Source organism: Ceratotherium simum, chromosome 14, assembly GCF_057802395.1.
Source record: "Ceratotherium simum simum isolate JZ-2026a chromosome 14, ASM5780239v1, whole genome shotgun sequence".
Lineage (NCBI taxonomy): Eukaryota > Metazoa > Chordata > Mammalia > Perissodactyla > Rhinocerotidae > Ceratotherium > Ceratotherium simum.
Window position 1 is genome coordinate 10,826,368 of NC_141913.1, and position 25,269 is coordinate 10,851,636.

Below are 25,269 nucleotides of genomic sequence, written 5' to 3' on the forward strand. Positions count from 1 at the left end.
AAATCTTGGGATGCTCTGAGAATGGATATATCTGTGTGCTTCTCAGCCATGGGGAGAGTGGAAAGATCGGTGGGGACTGAGGTCAAGGTGAACTCAATGGTGGCCATGCCACTCAGCCTTGGGAGCCTCGGTTTCCTCATTTGCAGGTAATTCTCACCTCGAAGGATTTCTGGGAGAATTAAAGAAAGCAATGAGTGGGAAACTGCCTAGCACATAGTAGATATTCAAGAAAGGATGCTTAATAGTTTCTTTCACATGAAAATGTTAAAAAAAAAAAAGAAAAGTCATAGTCACATGGGAACATAGCGTTGAACAAATTTTTACTGATGAGCAAGAAAGACTAGGCAGGAGGATCTGGCCTAACCAGTGAGAAGTCCTTCACAGGAAAAGAAGTGAAACCTGAACAATCACTGCTGGCCAGGTGAATATCACCTATAATGGTAAAAATTAGGAAATCTCCTCAGGTTATTTAAAAGAAGGTGATGGCTGGCAAACTGCTTTCCCAGGTCTCAGGAGTCCCTGTTCTTGACAGAAAGCAGAGGGCAGAGGGGCCGTGTGAGTTCTTCCACGAATCCCCTTCAAAACTCTTCCATTAAGTGAGGCAAATGGCTTGAACACCTGAAAGAAATCCCACAGGGGCACCATGTCAGACTCTTGCTCCTGCCCTTCACTCAGCTCTCTGCCCAGGGTCAGTCCTTCGCCTGATGTGGTACCCTTTCCACTTAGAGATGTTTAGAAAAGGTCCTGCTGAACGGACAGCCTCACACTGGGCTTATTGAGTCACTCCTCACAGGAAATGATGGAAATTCCTGGCATTCTTATCAGGGAAAGGGGTGAACTCTGCTGGTGTCAGTCCTAAAGGGCTGTGGTGAGAGGAATGCATGGAGCTCTCCTTTGTTGTTGGAGGTGGATGACTTCAAAGCGGTGCCCTCTCCAAATCCAAAGGTGAAGCCAGGCTTCTGGGAAGAGTCCCAGGAGAGGAGAGACAGGCAGCCTCATCCCCAGGTCCAAACAACCAGCAGTGGAGGCATCCACATGCTTATCTTGAGCAGCTTCCCAAAGACAGTTCAGCATCCTCTCGGTAAATCGTTTCAAGCCTCTCTGCACTGAAAGCAAAGACTCACCATGTGCCTCAGAGGAACCTCTCTTTCTGGCTATTTGGCTAAACACATATGTGTAGCTATTTCTCAGAAGCCCAAGTGGTCCTCTACATGTTTAGACATTCAGTTCCTCTAAACCTCTTGGCAAGAAACAGCTCAGTGATTTACCTACAGATACTGATTTGCAGTTGCATGGTTTATCTCTTTGGAGGATGAGTTTGGAAGGACGGGTAGGGTGGGGGGGCGTTCTGGAACAGGGCTGGGCTCTATTCAATACAGATTTCTCAGGCTGCTTCCACATGCAGATTAAACTCTTAAAAATATTCTTGCTAATCTGAAATTATTCAAGGGAAGAACGAGAAAAGAAAAAGCCCAGCTTGTTTGAAACTACAGGTATAGGGAGGCCTGTGAAGTTGTGGGTGAACAAAACCATCCAAGGTCCCACTTCGGTGAACACATATAGGAAAAGGCATCTGACACCCCTTTTTTAGCTGTAACCCCTAAACAATTTTTCAGTAATTCTCCCAGGATTTTTCCACTTAGTTTTTACAAAAGACTTGAGTTCTACTCCATAGAGAATGCTTCCTTTTACTTTTTGTTACTATTTCACAGTTTGCAAATTTTCAGATCTTTTTCTCTCATAGCTGTTAATGCTCGCTATAGCTGAGCCCCAAAGAAACAATTTTGTCAAAGCTTTGTTTGTCAAACACAAACAACAAATGTTTCCAGCTGCCCCCAGTTGCTCACTGTCAACCCTTAAATCTACCCGTGATTTTCACAGGCGGAACCACGTATCTCTTGCTCCTCTATCATTCCAACTTCAGACATCCTATTATTACACCAAGTCATATTCCAAAGATAACACAAGAGAACCCAATGCAACCAATGAAATGGAGGCAGTCTAGTGCCCCACCCCACCCCCAGCACAGGGAGGGGGCAAAGCAGGCTCCAGAGGGAGGGCCCAGGACATCAGGGTGGTGCTTGCCATTAGGTTCCCACACTGCCCACCAGGTGCTGGGGCAGAGAGCCGCTGGCCCCAGGCCTTCTCACTGCTCCCAGGTTTTAGCAGTAAAGCAAGGGGTGTGATGGAAAAAGAATCCATGAGGCTGCTGGAAATCAGAAGGTTCCAGGAGCCTAGTAAATCCTAGACACCGTGTTTAAGCAGCAGGACCAAAAGGTTGAAGAGGGAATCTAATATCAGAATGATGATCAACACTTAGGGGATGCTCACAGTATGCCAGGCACTGTGCTAACCCAGCACCACATTTAATTCCACAACAACCCTATGAAGTGGGCCTATTATGACCCAAACTTTACAAGTGAGGAAACTGAGAGTTTACAATTTGGGACAACAATGTGCCCAAGGTCACACAGTTGGTGAGTATTGAAACTCAGATCCAAACTCACACACCTGGGTCCAGCGCCCACACACCTAACCACTGCACCCCACTGCCTCTAGAAAAGGTGAAAAGCAGCCAGCAAATGGGAAAGACGGCCCCTGGCCTTCTGGCCTCATGGAGTTGCTGTGAAGGAAAAACAAGTTTGTAAGTCCTTTGGGAAGATAAAAGTGACACACAAACGTGACCTGGATTTGTTATGATCATTTCTACACAGGTTAAAAGGCAGGATCTGGAACTCACCCCTCTCCCCACACTTCTCCCCCTCTCTCGTGGCATTTTCATGCACTTATCCCTTGGAACTGAAATGGCACTCTTCTTTCCTCCTACTCCATATCATTTTAAAGTAAAAAAAAAAAAAATTTTTTTTAACTTGAATGCACTCATGTTAATCATATGACTAGTAAGAAAGTTTCAGAAGACATTTTTGGATCAAATTATCACAAAACACAAAATTTATATACTAATTTATATACTAATATACTAATATATACTAATTCTCTTTCCCTTTCTGCTAACTATAATAACAAAGGATTCTAGAACCATGTGTGTTATTTTTGAAGAAACCAGTAACTAGGGAAATAAGTAGAAAGTTACCATTGTAGTATATATCAGATTCTATCTATAGAAAATAAAAATTAATATACTGGTACCTCATGTACCAGAGAATGAACTCTGCCAAATTGTAACTATAGTTACATCCCAAATTAATCAGTTGTGCATACTGGGGGCCAAGAAACACTGACCCTCAGAGCCTGACTAAAGTTTGAAAATGTTCACTTCATTAACCTGTCAAGGTTTCCCCTCATCGAAGCTTTTGTCAGAGGAGCAAATAAGTGGCAAACCCATCAGATTGAACTCTGCCTCTTCTCCAGATACCTGCCCAGAACTTCTGGAAAGGTGCTAATAAGATGACACACAGAGAGACAGAAGAAAAATAGATCTGGTTGAGCCCAAAACACAACAATGAATCCCTGAATAACAAGCGATGACGGTCCTAAAATAATACTATACCGTACTAGATTTCTAGAGAAGATCGCCCAGTTTGCTCTTTATCGTAATATTGTACTGAATTTGAAAAAACACAATATTATTATGTAAACAGCCTTGACTTTATGTAGCAAATGCTTACGAATAACTTTATATGAATACCTTTGGACACAAGCCCACCAGGTAACAATTTGCTAAAACACTGACCCCTTTGCTCTGTGAATAATCAAACCCTGGGTCTTCTGTAGTCTAAATTCAGGTTGTGATCATTGTTATTTGCATAAACAAGACATACCTAAAATTAGACAACAACTAAACCCTATATTGTAATCCAGTCTAATTTGCAAAAATAAAGCCATCAGTATCACCATGTTTAGAGGTAGATCACACCTTTACATCTCTTCAGGAATGAGGTTTCAGACCTATCACACTTTGATATTCGGCAGAGGCTGTACCTAAAAGTCCAGGGAGTGATAACAGCCCCAAATCTCAGGAGAGTGATAATACCACCTTCGCTTTTATAGGGCTGCACCTTCAAAGCACTTGTCCATCTGTTATCCCTCTTAGTCTCACCAAAGGCCTGTGAGTGAGGTAGATTCACCTACCTTGGCAAGTGTCACTGTGTTCACTGGGCAGATGCAGCATCTGAGGCCCACAGGGTTTAAGTGACTGGTTTCAAGTCACGAGAGTAAGGAGGGGCAGCGCCCACAGGGCTGTCTGGTCTCTGGATGCCTCCCACCCACCACTTTACTACCAACTTTGTCCTCCTTTAATGATAAGGGTTTAACCATCCCTGAAGGAATAAGTTCTGCTGCTTTCAATGACCAACTGTGGCCACTTCTTAGGAAGTGAAAACCCAATTCTCTTCTACAGAACCAGGTCTGGAGTCCCAGGCCCTATAAAAGCGACAAGGCCTCCCTGGCCTGGCCAGATCGGGCGTCCAGCCCACTTTAGGGTTCCAGGACTGCAGGGACCTTTCTAGGACACAGAAGTTGAGAAGTCAGCTCAACCTCATAGCTGGACCCTTCCCCAAAACCACGCTAGCCTGAGAGTTAGAAGACGCGGCATCCAACCCAGCTCCAGCTGACTTGCTGAGCAAGGACTTCGTCTATCTGGGCCTCACCTTCCTCATCTGGAAAATTAAAGGCTGATTTCAATCATCTCCAAGGCTCTTCCATCACCAAAATTCCACTCTCCCCCTACGCTGGATATCCATCACTTCGCCTAAAAGCTGAATCCAGGAATTCTCAACTTCGGAACGTCTCTTTCACAGTCCATCCCAAGGTTTCCCATTTTAACTTCATCCCTTTCTCCTACTTGTATCACTTGGTAGCCTTCTCTTTATGCGTGTCTGTTATGCTCCAATATTTGTCAGTTGTTATCACGTTCCTCTGAGTCACCAGTCTGATTTCTACACATAATTTAAGCACCATAAATTAAATCGTTTCAGCAACTTATTATTATTGTGTGGTTTTCACCAAATCCCCACCCATCTAGCTAGTTACATGGTCATAAAATTTTAAACAAAATTTCTCTCAAAGTCACTCATTTTAAAGAAACTTTTTCTCGGTTCTTCAGATTTCTACTGATGTCCAAATACAGATTTGAAATCTACTGATTTCCAAAACACACAGGCATGTCAACATTTATCTTGCCTTATTTTTACCAGTTTGATTTTCCTTTTTATTTCTGCCTTTCTATTTTTGTTTTGTTTTGTTTTCCTTTATAATTCTTGGTTCCATCTTCACTCCTACTACCACCTTCAGTGAACCCACCACGGGAAAGCAGGACAACACAGGGTCCTAATCCAGAAATATGTAACTGTGTACATAAAGAAGAGTGGTATATAAAGGGAGAAGTCCTGAGCCTCTCTGCCAGCGTGTGAATGGAGGAGCTGTGGGCTTGGTGCCACCACATTCCTATTTTAAAGCCATATTTTTTCCCAGAAAGAAATGCAGAACTGTGTATCCAGAAGGAAAAATGCTAAAGCAATACCGGAGCCAGAGCAGCTGAGGGTTGTTAGCTTGCATCAAAGTCTAGCCAGGAATTTTTTTTTAAGCAACAGGAAGTAGCTTCATTCTCTTTCATATTTTCTTTCTGTCTCTCTCTCTCTCTCTCTCACACACACACACACACACACACACACACACTCTCTCTCTCTCTCTCTCTGTCTCATTCTTTTGTCCTCTATCTTTCTTCATTTCCTCTGGCCAAGGCACAGAAACAAGCTGGATGGAAAAACCTCAGTTCCCTGGAACTGTCTTTGGAACTCTGCAATGGTCACTGGCAGTTTACAGCCAAACTGCAGAGCATGAGAAGCACGGTCAGAGAAGAGCACTGTGTGCAGCAGCCTAGGAGGTAGAGGAGCATGCATTACTTCCCCATGGCTGCTGTAATAGATTACCACAAACGTGGTGGCTTAAAGCAACACAAACGCCTTCTCTTACAGTTTTAGAGGCCAGAGGTCTGAAATCAGCTTCAGTCAGCTGAAATGAAGATGCTGGCAGGGTTGTGCTCCCTCTGGAGGGTGCGAATAGAAAATCTGTTTTCTTGCCTTTTTCAGCTTCTAGTGGCTACCTGTATTCCTTGGCTTGTGGCCCCTTCCCCCAACTTCAGAGCACATCACTCTAATCTCTGCTTCCATCATCACACAACCTCCTCTCAGTAGTCAAATCTCCCGCTCCCTCTCTCTAATAAGGACACTTGTGATTGCATTTAGAGCCCACCCAGATAACCCAGGATAATCTCTTCATGTTGAGCTCTCTGACATAATCATATCTGCAAAGCACTTTTTGCCTTATAAGGTAACACTCTGGTTCCATGTATTAGGATGTGGATATCTTTGGGGGCCATTATTCAGCCTATCACAGAGCATTTGTGTCCAGTTGGGTTCCTGGAAAAAGTCTTTCTCTCACATATCCACTTACACTGACTAAGTTATGAGCACTGGGCCTAAAGGAAAAGTGGAAAAAAACGTTTTCTAAATATCAAAATAGAAAAACCTCACGTATTTTTGCTCCTCTCTTGTCACAGATTTACCTTTCCCACCATGTTCTGCCTATTAAGCCATCTGGTTTGTATTCAGCGAACCCCAAAAACATCCCATCACTTCCCCACGCCTGAGCACGGCTCCTGTTCCACCGCTCAGCATCATGGGAAATCATCCACCTGTTGTACAGAAACTCAATTTCCAACCAAAATTGGGCCTCAGAGCCACACATGTTCATGCGTGTCAAAGGTCTGAAAACGGTCTTGTTACTGTATCCCAGATGGAGCATGGAGAAGGAAAAGAGCTTTGTTAGAACTCACCAAACCGCTTGTAACCGAAGGACTGCACCTCGTCCTCCTCTGCAAAGTCGTCTGCAGGAGAAGAAAAGACACAACGTTAAAACGCTGGCGGGCCCAGAAGTGCAGGGTCAGTGTGGATTCAACTGTCGCGATCTCCACCTGCTCCACCCGCCCCTTCATGCAGGACACTTGTCAGAGTGGCTTTCCTTGTGCTCCTGGAACACACCATGCTTTCTGAGAAAGGCCACAGGGTCTCTGCACCGGCTGTTCCCTCTGTCTGGAACTCTCTTCCTCCTGTTCTTCATGTGACTCCTAATTCAGGTCTCAGCTAAAGTGTGACACCTCTGACATGCCTTTCTGGACCACCACCCAGCCAAACCCCGTCACACCACCTCATTTTAATATTACTCTCTGATATTGTCCTCATTTATGTTTGTGTGTCATCACGCATCCTGTGAGCAGAAACTTTTCCTGTCTTGGTTCATGAATGAATCCCCTGTGCCCAGAATGGTGCCTGTCACAGAGCAGGAGCTTAATAAATTTTGTTGAATGAATGACTGAATAATTAACTGTCCAAAGGGTTGTTATCTTCACATAACCGACTCTAAAGCCCTCCCTTTCAGATGCCCAGGCTCTGGAGTCATCTCTCCCACCAACTGTCACATCTCAGGAGCCCAGCATGACTCCTGTAGTGAAAACCAACTCCTGCCCCGCTCTCCTTCCGTTGCATAACTGGAACTGACAGATGGTTTCCCAGCAAACGCATCTCAAAAGATGGCCTTGCTGTGGGAATTTCTAAATGTAGGGCCACTGCGGAAATAAGAGAGATGTTATGTCAGCAAAGCTTTCTACCAAAATGCTTATATCCCCCTCCTAACGTGGACATGATGCAATTCCTTATCACAATGATAAAGAACTTCTCATTTTATGTTTCTGCTAGGTATGAGTCTGGCAATTTATTGTGCAGTTAAAGGACACTTTTGATGACAAGTAAAGCTGTCAAGTCCAGGCCTTTCCAGGAAGTCCAGACCAATTACTCGCTCTCTCTCTCTCTCTTTTTTTTTTTGGTGAGGAAGATTGGCCCTGAGTTAACATCTGTTGTCAATTTTCCTCTTTTTGCTTGAGGAAGATTGTCCTTGAGCTAACATCTGTGCCAAGCTTCCTCTATTTTTTGTATATGGGACACCGCCACAGCATGGCTTGATGAGCAGTGTGCAGATCCACACCCGGGATCTAAACCCACAAACCATGGGCCACCAAAGTGGAGTGTGCAAACTTAACTGCTATGCCACCAGGCTGGCTCCCAGACCAATTATTCTTGGGTTGGTTACCATTACTGCACCAGTACCCAGCTTTCTCCTCACAAGCAGGTCAGTTCAAAAGCACTGATTTGGCACTTACTATGGACCAGAGACTGCCAGGCAGTGGAGTTTTAGAAATGAGTGAGACATGGTCCCATCCCTCAAGAAGCTGACAGGCTTTCAAGGAAGGGAAGCACGTAAGAGGAAAGTGACCTCTGTGATGGTCTTTTTCAGCCCCCAAGTAGGACATCTGGCTACATCCGAACCCTGAAATATTATGGAAAAACCCAAGATGTATGATATCTGTAACACAACATGGTGAACCTTAGAACCACTAGCTTGCTATGGAGTGCTATGAAAACACATGTGAGAGAGCAATTATTTCTAAGAGATAATGGAGAAACATGATATCTTTCTATTTTACCATTGTTTCCTTATTCAGAGAACAGGGAAAAGATCTTGTTTGGAATCTAGAAGGCCAGGTCTTCATAATTAAAGTAGTCTTCTTAAGTCAAGGATTAAAGCTTTAGTTCTTTCTACAAGGAAGAACATGCTTACAGCCAAGAGAACAGCACCTCTCTCACTGACTCAGTGATTAGTTAGTTCAACAAATACATATTAAGCCCCTCCTCTGTGCCTGCTTTACTTGGTAATTCTATCATAGTAATGGCTGAGAGGCCTGGTCTAGTCTCACTTAAAGAGAAACCCTTGGGCCAGACGGGTCACATAGTGGTTAAGTTCACGTGCTCCACTTTGGCAGCCTGGGAACCCCAGTGCGGACCTACACACCGCTCATCAGGCCATGCTGTGGCGGCGTCCCATATACAAAATAGAGGAAGATGGGCACAGATGTTAGCTCAGGGACAATCTTCCTCAGAAAAAAACAAAGAAGAGAAACCCTTATCTGCTGCTTCTGCTTAGAAATCCATACATTTATTTCTTCATAATTCAATAAATACATGTTTACAGCCTAGTGAAGTCGATGAGACATGAACACAGGTAACGATGCCACCCAGACATCAGCTTCCCCTGCCAGCTCCAGCCCCTCCGCTGCCATGCACATCTGTGAAAGAATCTACTCACACGCCGCCATCGTGGGCCAAGGAGGCATCACTGAAGATTTCACAGTGGAAACAAAAGGGCAATTTATGCTGCGCCCCCGACAGCAAACAGCTTAAAATTTCCCATTAGACATTTCGGTTCTCCCGCAAAGCTTCTTTTCAGCAGCCCTACCATTAGTTTGTTTGTTTGTTTGTTTTCTTTTTCCTCTCTGATCTTTTTCCCATGCAGCACTTAGTCTGACTCCTCTCTCCTTCCTGACATTTCCCTGGGAACTTCAAATGTCTCATATTTTTGTTATTAAAGCAATTCAGCTCTGCCTCCCAATTAACATACTCAGACCATTTGGGGTTCAAGAAAACGAAGGCCTTACAGGCGACCCCTAACAGGACTCAGGAGGATCTCCTGCTTCTTGTCTTAACCCTCATCCCCAAAGGATTAGGAATTCTTACAGCAGCTACTAAAAGAATACAAACTTCTATCTCAACAGGCTCTACAATCAGAGAGAAAATCACTGAGATACGAGGGGCCCTCGTAAAGCACCACGGAAAATGCCTGACTGAGACCATCAGGGAAGGTCTCACAAAGGAATGTCTGAAATCATCTTTCTTAATGTTTCTTCTGTGGAGGGAAAAAGAGAATCTGGGAAACACTGTATACTGCATCGATTTCTTGGAAATTCATAATGGTTTTTGAACTATTAGAGACTCTGAGAAGTGCTAAGAGAAAACAATCTTGTTTAACTTTGTTTTATTCAATGCTCTCCAAAATTGACTTTAGAATCCTTTTTTCATACCCTTAACAGCCGGGCAGAGTTGGGCAGGTAACACTTAGTATATAGTTAATTCGAGTAGTTGTCCCCCAGAGCCCGCTGACAAATTTCCCCAGCTGTGCAGTTAACAGACAGCCGATTCACAAACAGGCTGGTGATGGAATCAGGCATTTAGGGAATCAAGAAAGAGGAAGAGGCAACAGTTGATGGGGCTTGTGGTTGTGTGGACAACCCACATCTCGGGCTACAAGAGAAAAAGAAGAAAAGATGAGAGGTTAGGTGTTCCTAAGGCCTGAACATTTTAGAGGGTAAAGACTGTGACAGGCCCCAATGGCTAAAAGACAGGTTTGAGAAAGACAAAGAGCCTGACAGTATGCGCCATGTTATATTCTGTTCTCAAAACCTTTTCCTCACACTCTGCAGACCCAAGCTGAGTGCGTCCCAGATTGTGGCATCAGGGGCCTACAAAAGTGATACACTCAAATAAGGACATTCTCCCTAGAGAATATCCAGTCACCTTAGCAACTTGCCACTTTTCAAAATCTGTCTGTGACACAATCTAAACCACATAACTCTACACTCCCACATGAGCAGGATTTGGTTAAGATTAAGGCCTCTAAGTGCTGCAGTGGCCATAACTTGATCCCTGCTTCTGACAGCAGTTTGTCTGCAGGGAAGAAGTCATCTTAACAAATTAACAAAACAAACAAAGAAAACAAAAGTTTAATTTGAGATTTATATCTACAAGCACGTACTTTCTTGGCTTCCCCAGCCATACTTTAGCATTTTCGTTTTAATACCTATGGGCTACACTGTCTTTTGCTTGCCTAATTCAAAATGTGATTTTTATTTATTTTTTTTTTACTTTCCTTGGTAACTGGCACAGAGCCACGCTGCAGAGATTTCGTGGTAGAGAATGTTGAACAGAATTCTGTTGCTGATGTATTCTTTGAGCCTGGCCATTTCAGAGTACCACGAGTTCAGTGAATTTTAGTTTAGTTGGCTTAGAGAGTTGAGAGTCATACACATTAAAATGTTCCAATCAATCTGTGAACCAAGTTGTGCAATATCCCTATGGCTGGAATTTACCTCTCCCTGCCGATACTCTGTATCAGTGTGATGGCACTTATCTCCGCCCGCCTTATACTCCAGTTCTGGTTTTGACACCACCAGATGGAAAGCCATTTGAAAACAGGAAACTTATCACATTGTTCCCTCAGCTACTAGTACATTTACAGCACATTACAGGCACTCAGTAGTTGTTGAAAATCAAGCAGATTAGAGTAATATATGTGTCTCTCTCTCCCACTAGCTGAAAAGTTCCTGAAGAGATTAAATCTTTCTCTTTTTGAATATCTACCATGCTTGGGGAAGATAAGAGAATCAATATTTAGTCAGTACCTACTGAATGCCAAATGCTTCCCATTCATTATGTTTCTCTGTTTTACAGATGAGAAAACTGGGGCTCAGAGAAGTTACATAATTTAACCCAAGGTCTCACAGCTTGTGAGCAGCCAGACCAAGACTAAGACCGAGGTCTGTGGGACCCTCGAGTTCCACACCCTAATGATCACTGACTCCACAGACCCAATAAACTGAACCCTGTCTCAGCTGCAGGGAAAGCCAGGCAGCAATGATTTACACCACAGAATCCCAAAAAGGCTCAGGAATTTGGGACACAGGTCACTCTGGAAGGGGAATAAAGATGAGGCTAAAATAGGAGGACTGGTTGAATATATGTTTAAGAAGCAATTGGCTATACTCAAAAAGACAGTAAGTGTTGGCAAGGACATGGAGAAATTAGAACCCTCATACACTGCTGATGGTAATGCAAAATGGTGCCGTTACTTGGGAATCAGGTCCTCAAAAGTTTAAACATAGAATTATCATATGACCCAGCAATTCCACTCCTGGGTATACACCCAAAAGAAGTGAAAACATATGTCCATATAAAAACTTGTACATGAGAATTTGAATAGACCAATCACCAGTAAGGAGATCGAAACAGTAATCACAAACCTCCCCAAAAATAAAAGTCCAGGACCAGACGGCTTCCCTGGTGAATTCTACCATACATTCAAAGAAGACTTAATACCTATCCTTCTCAAACTCTTCCAAAACATTGAGGAGGCGGGGAAGCTCCCTAACTCATTCTATGAAGCTGACATTACCCTGATACCAAAACCAGACAAGGACAACACAAAAAAAGAAAATTGCAGGCCAATATCACTGATGAACATCCATGCAAAAATCCTCAACAAAATACTAGCAAATTGCATACAACAATATGTTAAAAAGATTATACACCATGATCAAGTGGGATTTATTCCAGGGATGCAGGGATGGTTTAACATTCGCAAATCAATCAACGTAATACACCACATTAATAAAATGAAGAATAAAAATCACATGATCATCTGAATAGATGTAGAGAAAGCATTTGACAAGATACAGCATCCATTTATGATAAAAACTCTGAATAAAATGGGTATAGAAGGAAAGTACCTCAACATAATAAAGACCATATATGAGAAACCCACAGCTAATATCATCCTCAATGGTGAAAAACTGAAAGCTATCCCTCTAAGAACAGGAACCAGACAAGGATGCCCACTGTCACCACTCCTATTTAACATAGTACTGGAAGTCCTGGCCAGAGCAATCAGGCAAGAGAAAGAAATAAAAGGGATCCAAATTGGAAAGGAAGAAGTGAAACTGTCACTATTTGCAGATGACATGATTTTATATATAGAAAACCCTAAAGAATCCACCAGAAAACTTTTAGAAGTAATAAACGAATATGGTAAAGTTGCAGGATACAAAATCAACATACCAAAATCAGTTGCATTTCTGTACACTAACAACGAAGTAGCAGAAAGAGAAATTAAGAATACAACCCCATTTACAATTGCAACAAAAAGAATAAAATACCTAGGAATAAACTTAACCAAAGAGGTGAAAGATCTGTACGCTGAAAACTATAAAACATTTCTGAAAGAAATCGAGGAAGACACAAAGAAATGGAAAGATATTCTGTGCTCTTGGATTGGAAGAATTAACATAGTTAAGATGTCCATACTTCCTAAAGCCATCTATAGATTCAATGCAATCCCTATCAAAGTTCCAACAACATTTTCACAGAAATAGAACAAAGAATCCTAAAATGTATATGGAACAACAAAAGACCCCGAATAGCTAAAGGAATCCTGAGAAAAAAGAACAAAGCTGGAGGTATCACACTCCCTGATTTCAAAATATACTACAAAGCTACAGTAACCAAAACAGCATGGTACTGGCACAAAAACAGACACACAGATCAATGGAATAGAATCGAAAGCCCAGAAATAAACCCACACATCTATGGACAGCTAATCTTTGACAAAGGAGCCAAGAACATACGATGGGGAAAAGAAAGTCTCTTCAACAAATGGTGTTGGGAAAACTGGATAGCCATATGCAAAAAATGAAAGTAGACCCTTACCTTACACCATACACAAAAATTAACTCCGAATGGATTAAAGACTTGAATGTAAGACCTGAAACTGTGAAACTTCTAGAAGAAAACATAGGCAGTACGCTCTTCGACATCGGTCTTAGCAACATCTTTTCAAACACCACGTCTGACCGGGCAAGAGAAACAATAGAAAAAATAAACAAATGGGACTACATCAAACTAAAAAGCTTCTGCACAGCAAAGGAAACCATCAACAAAACGGAAAGACAACCTAACAATTGGGAGAAAATATTTACAAACCATACTTCTGATAAGGGCTTAATCTCCAAAATATATAAAGAACTCATGCGTCTCACCAACAAAAAAACTACCAACCCAATTAAAAAATGGGCAAAAGACCTGAACAGACATTTCTCCAAAGAAGATATACAGATGGCCAACAGACACATGAAAAGATGTTCAAAATCACTAACTATCAGGGAAATACAAATCAAAACTACAATGAGATATCACCTCACACCCGTCAGAATGGCTATAATTAACAAGACAGGAAACAACATGTGTTGGAGAGGATGTGGAGAGAAGGGAAGTCTCATACACTGCTGGTGGGAGTGCAAACTGGTGCAGCCACTATGGAAAACAGTATGGAGATTCCTCAAAAAATCAAGGATAGAACTACCACATGATCCAGCTATTCCACTGTTGGGTATTTATCCAAAGAACTTGAAAACACCAATTTGTAAAGGTACACGCACCCCTGTGTTCATTGCAGCGTTATTCACAATAGCCAAGACTTGGAAGCAACCTAAGTGCCCATCAAGGGACGAATGGATAAAGAAGATATGGTATATATACACAATGGAATACTACTCAGCCATAAGAAACGATGAAATCCAGCCATTTGTGACAACATGGATGGACATTGAGGGTATAATGCGAAGTGAAATAAGTCAGAGGGAGAAGGTCAAATACCGTATGATTTCCTTCATTAAGTAGTAGATAATAACAACAATAAACAAACACATAGGGACAGAGATTGGATTGGTGGTTACCAGAGGGGAAGGGGGGAGGGAGGAGGGTGAAAGGGATAATTCGGTACATGTGTGTGGTGATGGGTTGTAATTAGTATTTTGGTGGTGAACATGATGTAATCTATGCAGAAATAGAAGTACAATGATGTACACCTGAAATTTTCACAATGTTATAAACCAATGTTACTGCAATAAACAAAAAATTTAAAAAAAAAAATGCAGAAACAACCCAAATGTCCATCAACTCATGAATGGATAAATGAATTGTGGTATATCACTACAATGGAAGGTTATTCAGTAATAAAAGGAAATGAGGTACTGATATATGCTGCAATATGGATGAACTCTGAAAACAGTGCTAAGTGAAAGAACTCAGTCACAAAAAACCACATATTGTATGATTCCATTTATATGAAATGTCCATATTAGGCAAATGCATAGAGTCAGAAAGCAGATTAACAGCTGCTTGGGGCTAGAGTTTTAGGGAGAAATAGGAAGTGACTGCTAATGGGCTTGGGGTTTCTTTTGGGGGTGACAAAAATGTTCTAAAATCGATTGTAACGATGGTTGCAAAGCCTGCGAACATACAAAAAAAAAAAAAAAACCCACTGAATTGTAGACTTTAAACGGATGATTTGTGTGGCTCGACTTCCCAAGTCCCCCACAGAGCTGCCCCTCCCCGACCACAGCAGAAGGTCTAAGGGTTATTATTCAGAGAAGTTAAAACAATAGGTCTCTTGTCTAGCAGACACCAGGAACTACAGAGATGAGCAGACTATCATGGAATCAGGGGAAAAGGTGAAAGTTTACATGCTGAGTGTTCAGATACTTGGTCCTCTTCTCCCACCCAGTCAGCTGGACTGTACCCTCCATGCTAAAGAGTGGAAGATTCTTCCTGGGAAATCTGGCCATTTAAGAGAAAAATAAACTAATGATTTCAATTCCAGGAGGTCCCCACTGGAACAGCCCAGCCAGGTCAGCCTAGAGTGACAATCACAGTTCACAAAACCCACCAAAACAAAGAGGTTCTAATCAACCATTATACTGCTCTGCTCTTATGTATGAGAAGACACCAAGGATCACCAGACATCTGACACAGCCTCTAACATGAAAAGACAGAGATGAAAATAAAGAAACCAGAGAAAGCAACTGGGAGGAAATATACATCATGCAGGATGATAAAAATTAAAAAAAAAAGCAAATCCTACCATTAATATCTTTGTAAAGATAAAAGATAAACTATCCATAAAATAAGAACAGGATGCTATTGAAAAAGGAACCATGAGAGAAAAATAAAGAACTCTTGGAAATTAAAAATATTATCACAGGTATAAAAACTTAATAGACAAGTTGGAAGACAGAGTTGAAATACTCCAGAAGTAGAAAAAAGAGCAAATAAACAGAAAAGAGTAAAGATAAGAAAAAAATTAGAGAATCCACTCAGCAGGTCCAATATTCAAATAACAAGTGTTTCAGGAAAAAGAAAAAAAGGAGAGAACAAGGGGAGGAATAACTGAACAACATTTTCCAATAGTGAAGGACCAGGAGTCTCCAGAATGAAAGAGCCCATCACTTCCCAGCACAAGGAAAGAGCTCCACTCAAGGTACATCTTCATAAAATTTCAGAACACTGACAAAAAGAAAATCCTAAAAACTTCCAGACAGAAAAAAAAAAAAAAAAAGACTACTTACAAGAATAAAAAAAAGAATGGCTTCATACTTCTCACCAGCAAAACTGGAGCTAAAAGAAAACAGATCAGTGCCTTCAAAATTCTAAGGCTAAGTTATTTCCAACATAGAAATCTCTCAAATGAGTAAGTTACATAAAAACCTCTTCAGACCTGCAGACTCGCCAAAAACGTACCTCTCATGCACACCTTTCTTGGGAAGTTATTGGAGATTGCATTCCACTAAAATAAGGAACCCCGAAAGACATATGTGTGTGCATGCGCACAAGCGTGTGTATACCCTAACCTAACCCTAACCCTGAAAGTCAGGAGGCTCCAGGAAAGATTTCTTCGAGAAGATGAAAACAAGAGAACACCTACTATGTTTGAACACACTGCGGAGATTTAGGAAAGTGGAAGAGACTTTGGGGATGAATGATGATGTATACATACATAGGAAGCTAAACAAACAAAATAACAAGAGGGTTATTAACTTCAGGGGAAACAAAGTTATGCAAGAAATAAATATGAGTCAGCTGTGAGAGCATTTATATCCTCGTAATAATATAAACACCAACTGATATTGACCAAATCAAGATTGTGATATAACTATATTGGGATGATGGAGGGGAACAGGAGGTGTCTGAGGGTTGTTAGGTGGAGGTGAAGGGTTAAGGAACTAACTCCTCATCTGCTATAAAGGGAAGTCAATATATAATGCCTAAAAGTAATAACAATAATAAGCAAGAACACCATAAGCATGTCACTTAGAGGTATGGCGTTGTGTTAGATCATCTGCATGAAGGGCTACCAACAATTCTTTCCATCCCTCCACGTGCAAGTCCATCTCCACTCCTCTTGGATCTGGGAGGCCCTGTGACTTGCTCTGGTGGCAGAAGTGGCAGTGGATGACCCTGGGGCCTCAGAGGCCTTTCAGCTTCTGTTTTCACCCTCTTGGCAGCCAGCTGCCATGTGACAAGTCCAACTACCCTGATGGACTGCAGGCCACCTGGAGAGAGAGGATCCCTGGAGGATGAGAGACTCTGAAGAGAAGGAGAGAGAGACCAGCCAGCCCTCAGCTGTTCCAGCCACCCTGCTGATGCTCCAGCCACGGGAGTGAGGCTGTCCAGCCCAGCAACACCTCAGGAAGCAGAGACCAGCCGTCCCCGCCTAGCCTGGCCCAAATCGCGGAATCGTGAACAAACAGCTGTTGTTTTAAGCTACGGGGTTTGGGGATGGTTTGTTAGGCATCAGTAGATAACTGAAAGAAAAGTAAATGCCAAAAAAAAATTTCTAAAAACATTCTCAAGAGGTTGCCTCTGGGGACTGGAAAATGATGAAATGAAGGTGGGGTGGGCAGGAAACTGCTGTTTTTCATAATAAATCTGTGATATTATTTGACTCTTTAAACTATGTGCATCTCTAACTTTGATAAAAATAAAAAATAAAGTAAAGCAAAGGAAACAAGGGAAGTGAACAGAAGACGAAAGTCAGGTACAAAAAGAAAGTGTCCAGGCCCAACAGATGCTGATGATCAGAAAGGTAGCTGCTCTAAGAGCCTGTGTGCGGAGCTCAACCTGAAGCAACAGAATAAAAAGTCGGGACTTGCAGCCTCAGATACCTGGCACAAAGTAGGTTCTGACAAATGCCAAATAAAACAGAACAAGTTCAGACTTTTTGAGCAGCCAAGCTGAAGGACCGTGGACAGAGGCTAGGCTGCATTCAGACTTCTTTTCCAAGCTGGGCTCGGTGCTGCTGTCCCCATGTAGGCATCTATCAGCTGCTCTCTCCCGTTTCTACCTGGACGCAGCCCCGGCTCTTGTAGATTCATCACTGTTAGAACAAAAGAGTACGGTCCCATCGGTTTTTAAAATATCTAACTGCCTCCAAACCAGCTGGTGAACACCCTCTGCTCTGAGCGTTCCTGCTAGCTGTCCCTGTGTGTCCCCACCAGCGCTAGTTACTGTGGTACGCCTGGGTGGTGGAGGTGCCCCTGCACCCCTGGGGCTACATGCCCAGCACCATCTGGATCCCTGAGTCTACGGCCACTCTCCACCGGCTAGCACTCCACGGAGTTGCTTTCATGTGGTTGTCTGTGGGAACTGTGGCCTCTACAGTGTGTCACCCGGGTTGCTAAATATTTTGGGTATCCGCTGAAATGTTGCCGTGCTTTTCTGGAAGACTCTCCTAAGGCCAGAGGCTGGCCTGTAATGGTAAATCTCGGGCTTTGGAATTAAAAGACCTGGGTTTGAAGACTGGCTTCACCTGGTACTGGCAACATAAGCTCAAGGATGCCTCTCTGTCTCCTAGAAGATGGGACCAATAATATATTCCTATTGCACACATGGTAGGGAAGAAAAAGTGAACTGCTGCTTGGAAAACACCCGACACATACCAGGTGCTTAATAAGTACTGTATGATGGGTTTTTTGACGTAAGGGGCAGAAGAGGCAAGAGCAACTACTATGCTCTAAGGCCCCAAATAAATACCACAGGCCTTGAATGTTCATGAAATACAGGACAGCTTTAGGTTTGGGCAAGGACTCCTCTAATCATCTAGTTTCAAAAGGCACGAAGCTCCAGTCTGAAGTGAGCATCTGGGGGAGGGCGACAGCAGGGAAGTTTGATTAGCAGAAGAGTAATACATAGGGTGGGTTCAATCGGGACTGTAGCTAATTGGCACTGGAGTGTCTATTTGATATTGAAGATTTATCTCAATGTACTTGGGCTGTAAAAACTGCAGACAGACATTCTTTAACCTCGATTTAACTCTAAGAGCAGTATTGGTAACATTTGCCCTGGTTTTATAGTTTTACAAATATAAAACCTATGTGGCTCCTAGTATAGTTTCTTTTTGCCCCATTGGCACTTCTGGGCCACAGTTGTTAAGTATTCTGCCAGTGACTGAGCACAGAGCAGTGTAATAAAATATCAAGGTTCAGGATATTTTTGATGGGGTAATTAGATCTGCCCTCCATTCAACTGTTCCAGGTCTCCCCCTCCACTCCAAATGGATGAAGGAATTTGTAGCAATTTAATGCTTATAGATTATTCTGAATATTACAGGAGATTTATATTACTCCGTTGCTTTCTGAATTTTATGTTTTCCAACAGTAGGATCACTTTTTGATTCAATGGAATAGTTTTTTTTAAGTCAAAATTATCAAAACATAAAATGACTCCAATTTCTAGCACAACTTGTAATTCTGATGTTTGTAAAAACAACAGATATTTGCTTTTAGGAAAAAGAGAGATATGGTACCTTTTTCCTGCCTTTATAGTCCAACAAAATTAAGGGGATTTTTCATTACTTTTACCCCTAGATTGGTAGTGGGGGCCAAACCAGATTACCCCAGCAGCCAACTTCAACGACTTAAAAAGTAAGAAACAGGGGACGGCCCCATGGCCTCGTGGTTAAGTTCAGTGTGCTCCGCTTCAGCAGCCTGGGTTCAGTTCCCCGGTGTGGCCCTATACCACTTGTTGGCAGCCATGCTGTGGCAGCAATCCACACACAAAATAGAGGAAGACTAGCAACGGATGTTAGCTCAGGGCAAATCTTCCTCAGCCAAAAAAGGAAAAAAAAAAAAAAGTAAGAAACAAATGTGACACTCAAAACCTTCACCCCACATCTATCACTCATGGGTAACTACAGGGGAGGGTGATGTGCCTCCCTTTCTTTCATGAGGGACCTTCTCATCCAATCATGTTGGTCAGGTCAATAATGAGAGAGTCAGGATGAGGACTTGAAACCCTGCCTCAAATGTTATAAGGGCCTCAAACATGTGGGTCATTGGGCAAGAAAAACTAATGCCATCCATTTCTCTGGAGGCACACAAAAAGTACGTGGTCTTTGTTAAAAAAACAAACAAACAAAAATAACTGATACGGTTGTTTTGTTTGGAAATCACTTAACTTTATTTTAGGTTACCCAAACAGTTATGCCAAAGTAATATATTATAATTGATTACAAATGATGGACCAAAATTGAGCTTAGGAGACAAAGTCTGAGAAAACTCTGATGTTCTCTTACCTCCCACACTGAAATGTCATACTTGAAGGTTTCAAGGTGGCCCGGATGTACCATTTGCCTCTAATTACTTTTACCCTATTAGAGTAATGTAATCTGAAATAGGAAATATAATTCGAGATAATGGATTAACTCAAATATCCCCTCCAAATGAAAAGATCCCTGTCTTCATCCAGGTTGCCCTCTCCACCTCTATCCTCCAGCAGCACCTATCTGAACCTCAAATAGCGCACTTTTCACCTTTGACCCTGGTTTCCAGGTGTTTATGCCTAAGTCTTATCCTGCCTACCAGCCTACAAGCTCCTTGAGGACAGAGGCTACATATGTACTAAATATTTGAATATATTTAAATAATACACTAAATAAAGAATAAATAAAAGCTAGTTAGGGCTTGGTGGTCCAATTGTAAATAATAAGAAAAATAGAAACATGACAGCTTAAAGGAAAATTAACACTACCAATGCAATAGACATGATGTCATATGGTAAAAAAAATACTGTATGTACATCTGTCCTAATACTTATTTAGAGACAAATTTGTTTCATGTTTTGATTCCTTGATGTCATATCCTTATGGGATAAAATTGGACACTGGATTTGAGATACACATCTTTAAAAATATTATGTCATCATCAGTAGGCACCTGAACAACAGTGCTCCTGGAAAATTAGTGCTCCTAGGTAAATTAAATGTATTTACATATATTTACCACTTTTCTACCACTATCATAACAAATGGTAAACTTGTACTATTTCACTATAATTACAAACTTCACTATAAATATGGTCCCTGCATTTTCGGTAGGGCTGATTTTTGACTACATTACAAAGATGACAATAACATCAGTGACAACAGCTGGAGATTGACCAATACTAACACTGTTCCCCACAGAGAGCACAGCTCCCTCCTATCCATGAGGTCAGTTTTAACACATTTGTTATTGGAAAATTATTTTCATTCCAAAACTGAACTTTTGCCTTCATCATATAAACTATATCACTTGATTAACTTAACATAAATTGGCAATTATATTACTGCCCAGAGGAAGCAGCAGGTTATAATTACTATACAGTATTACAATCACTAAAATGTCTTGAGTTCTCATTAAGTGCTAGACACCATTCTAAACAATTGATCCATAGTAACCTATTTAATCCTCAAAACAACTCTATCCGGTAGATGCCATGATTATCCCCCATTTGACAGATAAAGAAACTGGGGGCCCAGAGAGGTTAAGTAATTTGCATGTTGTCCTCAGGCCCCCTGGTTTCAGAGCCCACAATCCTCACCAGCACACTAAAATTATCAGGTTCAACTCCTACAATCCCTATGTATAATTACATTTTATGAAATGGTTATATTTTAAAGTATAGATTATCAAGTATAAAGTTGGACTCTTTTGCCTTTGAATAATGAATTGTTATATAAATATCAGCTAGTTTCCTAACATCTCTACGTCACAAGGAAATGACTGAGGCCCAGAGAACTGCAGCTACTTCCATACAACCAACGACAAGTTAGTTTTTCACGCAGAACGTCCAACATCCAGCCTCTCAGGCTAGTGAACACGCCCTTATGTGACACTGAGTTATAATCCCAAGCCATTCAGGAAACATAAAGGAGTCATATTTAATATATCCAAGGCCCACAAATTTACTTAATTTTAAATTTTCTCCTATGTTGAAACACACCTTTTATATTTTTTAAGAGTACTGATTAAATATTCATGATAAATTCAGGGGTTAAGAGAGCTCCTAGGATCTCTCTGGAATCTTAATTTGGGATTACTAATTTCTGCTTCCATTGGCTTCCACTGCTACACAATTAAAAAGGTTCCTGAAGCAATCCGCAGGACCTTTTCCCAGTACTATATTGATTTGGGCTCTTCAAATATCATTCACTTAAATAGAAATCAGATCACTCCTTGATCGCAAAGTTACCTCCCTCAAGCTTTACATGGTCAGTGTGGTTAGAAACTGTCATCAGCAGTAAAGAAAGAAAGACTTTCTATGAAGAATGCTATACCTCCTTATCCCTTGTTTAAGATGTTTATTTATTATTATTATTGTTATTATTTTCACTGATCACTTACTGGTGGTTACAGTGTGACCTTGAAAATGGCACTCCTGACAAAGTTTTGTTGTCTCATGGCAAACCTGTCAGTAAGACTGGTGCAGGGGGCTGTTATCAGAGTTGATGGCTTCAGCGGCCACACACATTCATTCAATCAGCTGTAAGCAACACCTCCCAGAAGATAAACTCAGCACAGGGCAGCAACTCTGGAATCTGCTTTATCTTTGTAAGAGCTCCAGTCTAGAAAATCCCCTCTAGTGGCTGGCTGAAGAACATATCAATTTCTTCAGACCTTTGATGCCAGGTTTTTATAGGTCTGAGTCCAGAAGGCAGAATGTTCTCTATCTTGCTCACTCAATATCTAGCGGAATGTGGCACCCAAGAAGTACTTAACAAAGATGTGTTGATTTAAAGAAATATTAGGGTGTGGCTGGGATAAGCCTAAGCTAGAGGTGTAATATGTGGATTCTGGAGTCAGACTGTCTGAGTTTGAATACCAATTTCCCCACTGATTGCTGAGTGCACTTAGACAAGTAACTCAACTTCTCTGAGCCTAAGTTTACCTATCTGTAAAAGGAAGCAAATAATAATGCCTGGCATGGCAGGTGCTCAATAAATGTTGGTGATTATTAAGGGGAAAAATAATAAGTGGGGGCATTAAGTGACCCATCAGTCATACCTAAGAAGTTGTTTTTGAGCACAAACCATGTTACAGATCAATCTCGTCCCTGGCATTTATCTTCCAACACATGACCCTGTTCCGTGCCTCACAGCCATAGACAGAAACTCCGTAAGCTGAGAGAGAGAGCCTGTGCCTTTGGAGTGGCAAAAGAACAGAAGATGGAAAGGGGAGGACCAGCATAGTAGAGCTGACCCCATGGTGGGGGTCGACTCTCTTCACAGATGATTACCTCCAAGACCTAGAATTCTGTCCCCCCCCCAACTGCCTGATTCTTTTCACTTTGATTCACCAGCTGAAGCTCCAAAGCACCATGGACACACACCGCCAGCAGGAAGGCTGGGCTCTGCCACCACTCTGGGCTTTCTCTCCTGGGGCCCACCCCTTCCTCCCACCATGGGGAGACGTGTGTGTCAGACTCGCCCCCTGAGAGATTACCCACATGCCAGTTTTACCCAAGGCAAAACATACTTTTTCTATCACAAAATTTAAATGTCTATTTTCCCATTTGAAAAATGAATACTTTTAGGGCCATTTAACTTACCTTGGCAGCAGCTGTATCAACTGTTTTGAAATAATATTTTAACGAGAATAAGCATGAATTCAGAAAATCAGACACCTAGTTACGATATAGCTTGAAAGCTATCATCTGACAGCCATTCCCATCCACACCATTATCAGTGGATGAGCCACATGGTGAAGGGGGGGGCATGGGAACAATCTTGGGAAATTGCATAGGAGACCACAGAGAAGATCTATACTTAGCAATAATTAAACCTCAGATTAAGAATGTCAAGCATCCTCAAACTAATGAAAAGTCAAAAGTATAATTAGATTGTAAATATGCCTTCCAGAGGAAGGGCAGCCCCAATTCCCAGTCAGTGAAGGGAAAAAGGCCTCATTCTGTTTCCATTTCCCTTCAGAAAACATGATTCCTTCAATATCAAATGCAGTCAGCCCTTACATGCTTGTTTGCTTATCCCAGCTAAGGACAAGAAATCTTAGAGAGACACTGGGAAAACAAGGAGACCATGAGTCCAGAAAAACTACAGGCAGTAGAAGCATACTGCTTACTAGCACATTTTAAAAGTATTATTGCCAAACAGTATTTCAGAAATGTTTATATACGAAAGCACAAAACTAAGCAGCTGAACACTATGTTTTGATGGCACCAACCTCCTCCCTGTGTTAAATTACAACAGCGGTTTGGACCTTTCTGATCCCTCATCCTGGTGGTGGTTTTCAGCCGTCTTTTAGACAACCAGTGCTGCTGCGTTGAAACTCACCAATATTCCCAACTTTCAGAATGAGAAATGTGATTTCGTAATGACACACCTAACACTAGAGGAGTTAGATTCCTTCATAAAGAATGTGAATGTTTATCTAAAACCATGAGATTTATGGTACAGTACAGCTAATTGAAAATGAAATTGGAAATAAATTAAAACCAACTTCATGTTTTAATTGGTTTGGAAGACTTCAAGTATTGCAGCAATGAGGTAAGTAATTTTCTTCTGAAAAATATATAATGATGTCATTATTTTTGGTACTCGTGACTCGAGGGATGGAGAAAACAGTACAGAGACACATATTTGCTGAAAACAATAGATAGGTGGCACTGTGGCCCACTGTAGATATGGAATTACACTCCCAAAGCCTGGGTTATTACAAAGGCCACCACTAAGGTCTAGACATCAAAATTAGAAAGTCAAATAGGCACCTTAACAGGGCATCTGACTCACACAGAGCTAAATTTTTGCTTTGGCAAATAAACTTCTGTAACTTCTAAGGTGTCCACTAATTTTCTATTTGGCTAATGAATGTTTTACCTTACTACTTTAATTTTAAGCATTTGCAAGGCTTGCCATTGACATCGATCATTTAGGAAAATCAAATTCTAATGAAACACTGGCTGTCTGAAGTATAATGAGTTCATAACTATGTGACATAATCACAAACCCAAGAAAAACTCTGGGTTGGTTACCTATGGCAAACTGTCAAAAATAATTCCACTTGGTAAATGCAGCTTTCCTTGTTGGCTAGAAACGCACTCTGTGCTTGGCTTTAGAAGCCTTGTGTCCAATTTCTTGGCTCCACCCCTTTCTGGCTGCTGCACCAACTGTGGGTTACCTGGCTACTTCGTTGTCTGAGATTCACTTATCTTCTAGTCTACATCAGAGGCTATCGTATCTGCTGTCCTAGGTCTTTCCAAGCAACACGGGGAAACTGGCAAAGCTTGTCTTTAGATGCCTGCCATCCTCCTAGTTACCAGTTCCTATTTCTTCTAGACTCAGTTTCCACATCAATAGCACGGGGGTTAAAAAACCCACCTCCTAGGGTTGTCGAGAGGATTCATTTATAGAGAGCTTGTAGAGGGCATAGCACAGTGGCTGGTGCTTGGTAGGTACTAAAAAATTATTACTGTCCCCTCCC

At 41.7% G+C, this 25,269-nt stretch overlaps 1 protein-coding gene across 1 annotated transcript in view; it reads right to left on the minus strand.

Moving 5' to 3' along the window:
• COLEC12 (collectin subfamily member 12) overlaps window positions 1-25,269 on the minus strand; it is a 179,009-nt gene that overhangs the window by 151,702 nt on the left and 2,038 nt on the right. The window contains exon 2 of the mRNA XM_004421032.3: window positions 6,797-6,847. Coding sequence (XP_004421089.1) covers window positions 6,797-6,847 — 51 coding nt within the window. The remainder of the gene's footprint in view (window positions 1-6,796; window positions 6,848-25,269) is intronic.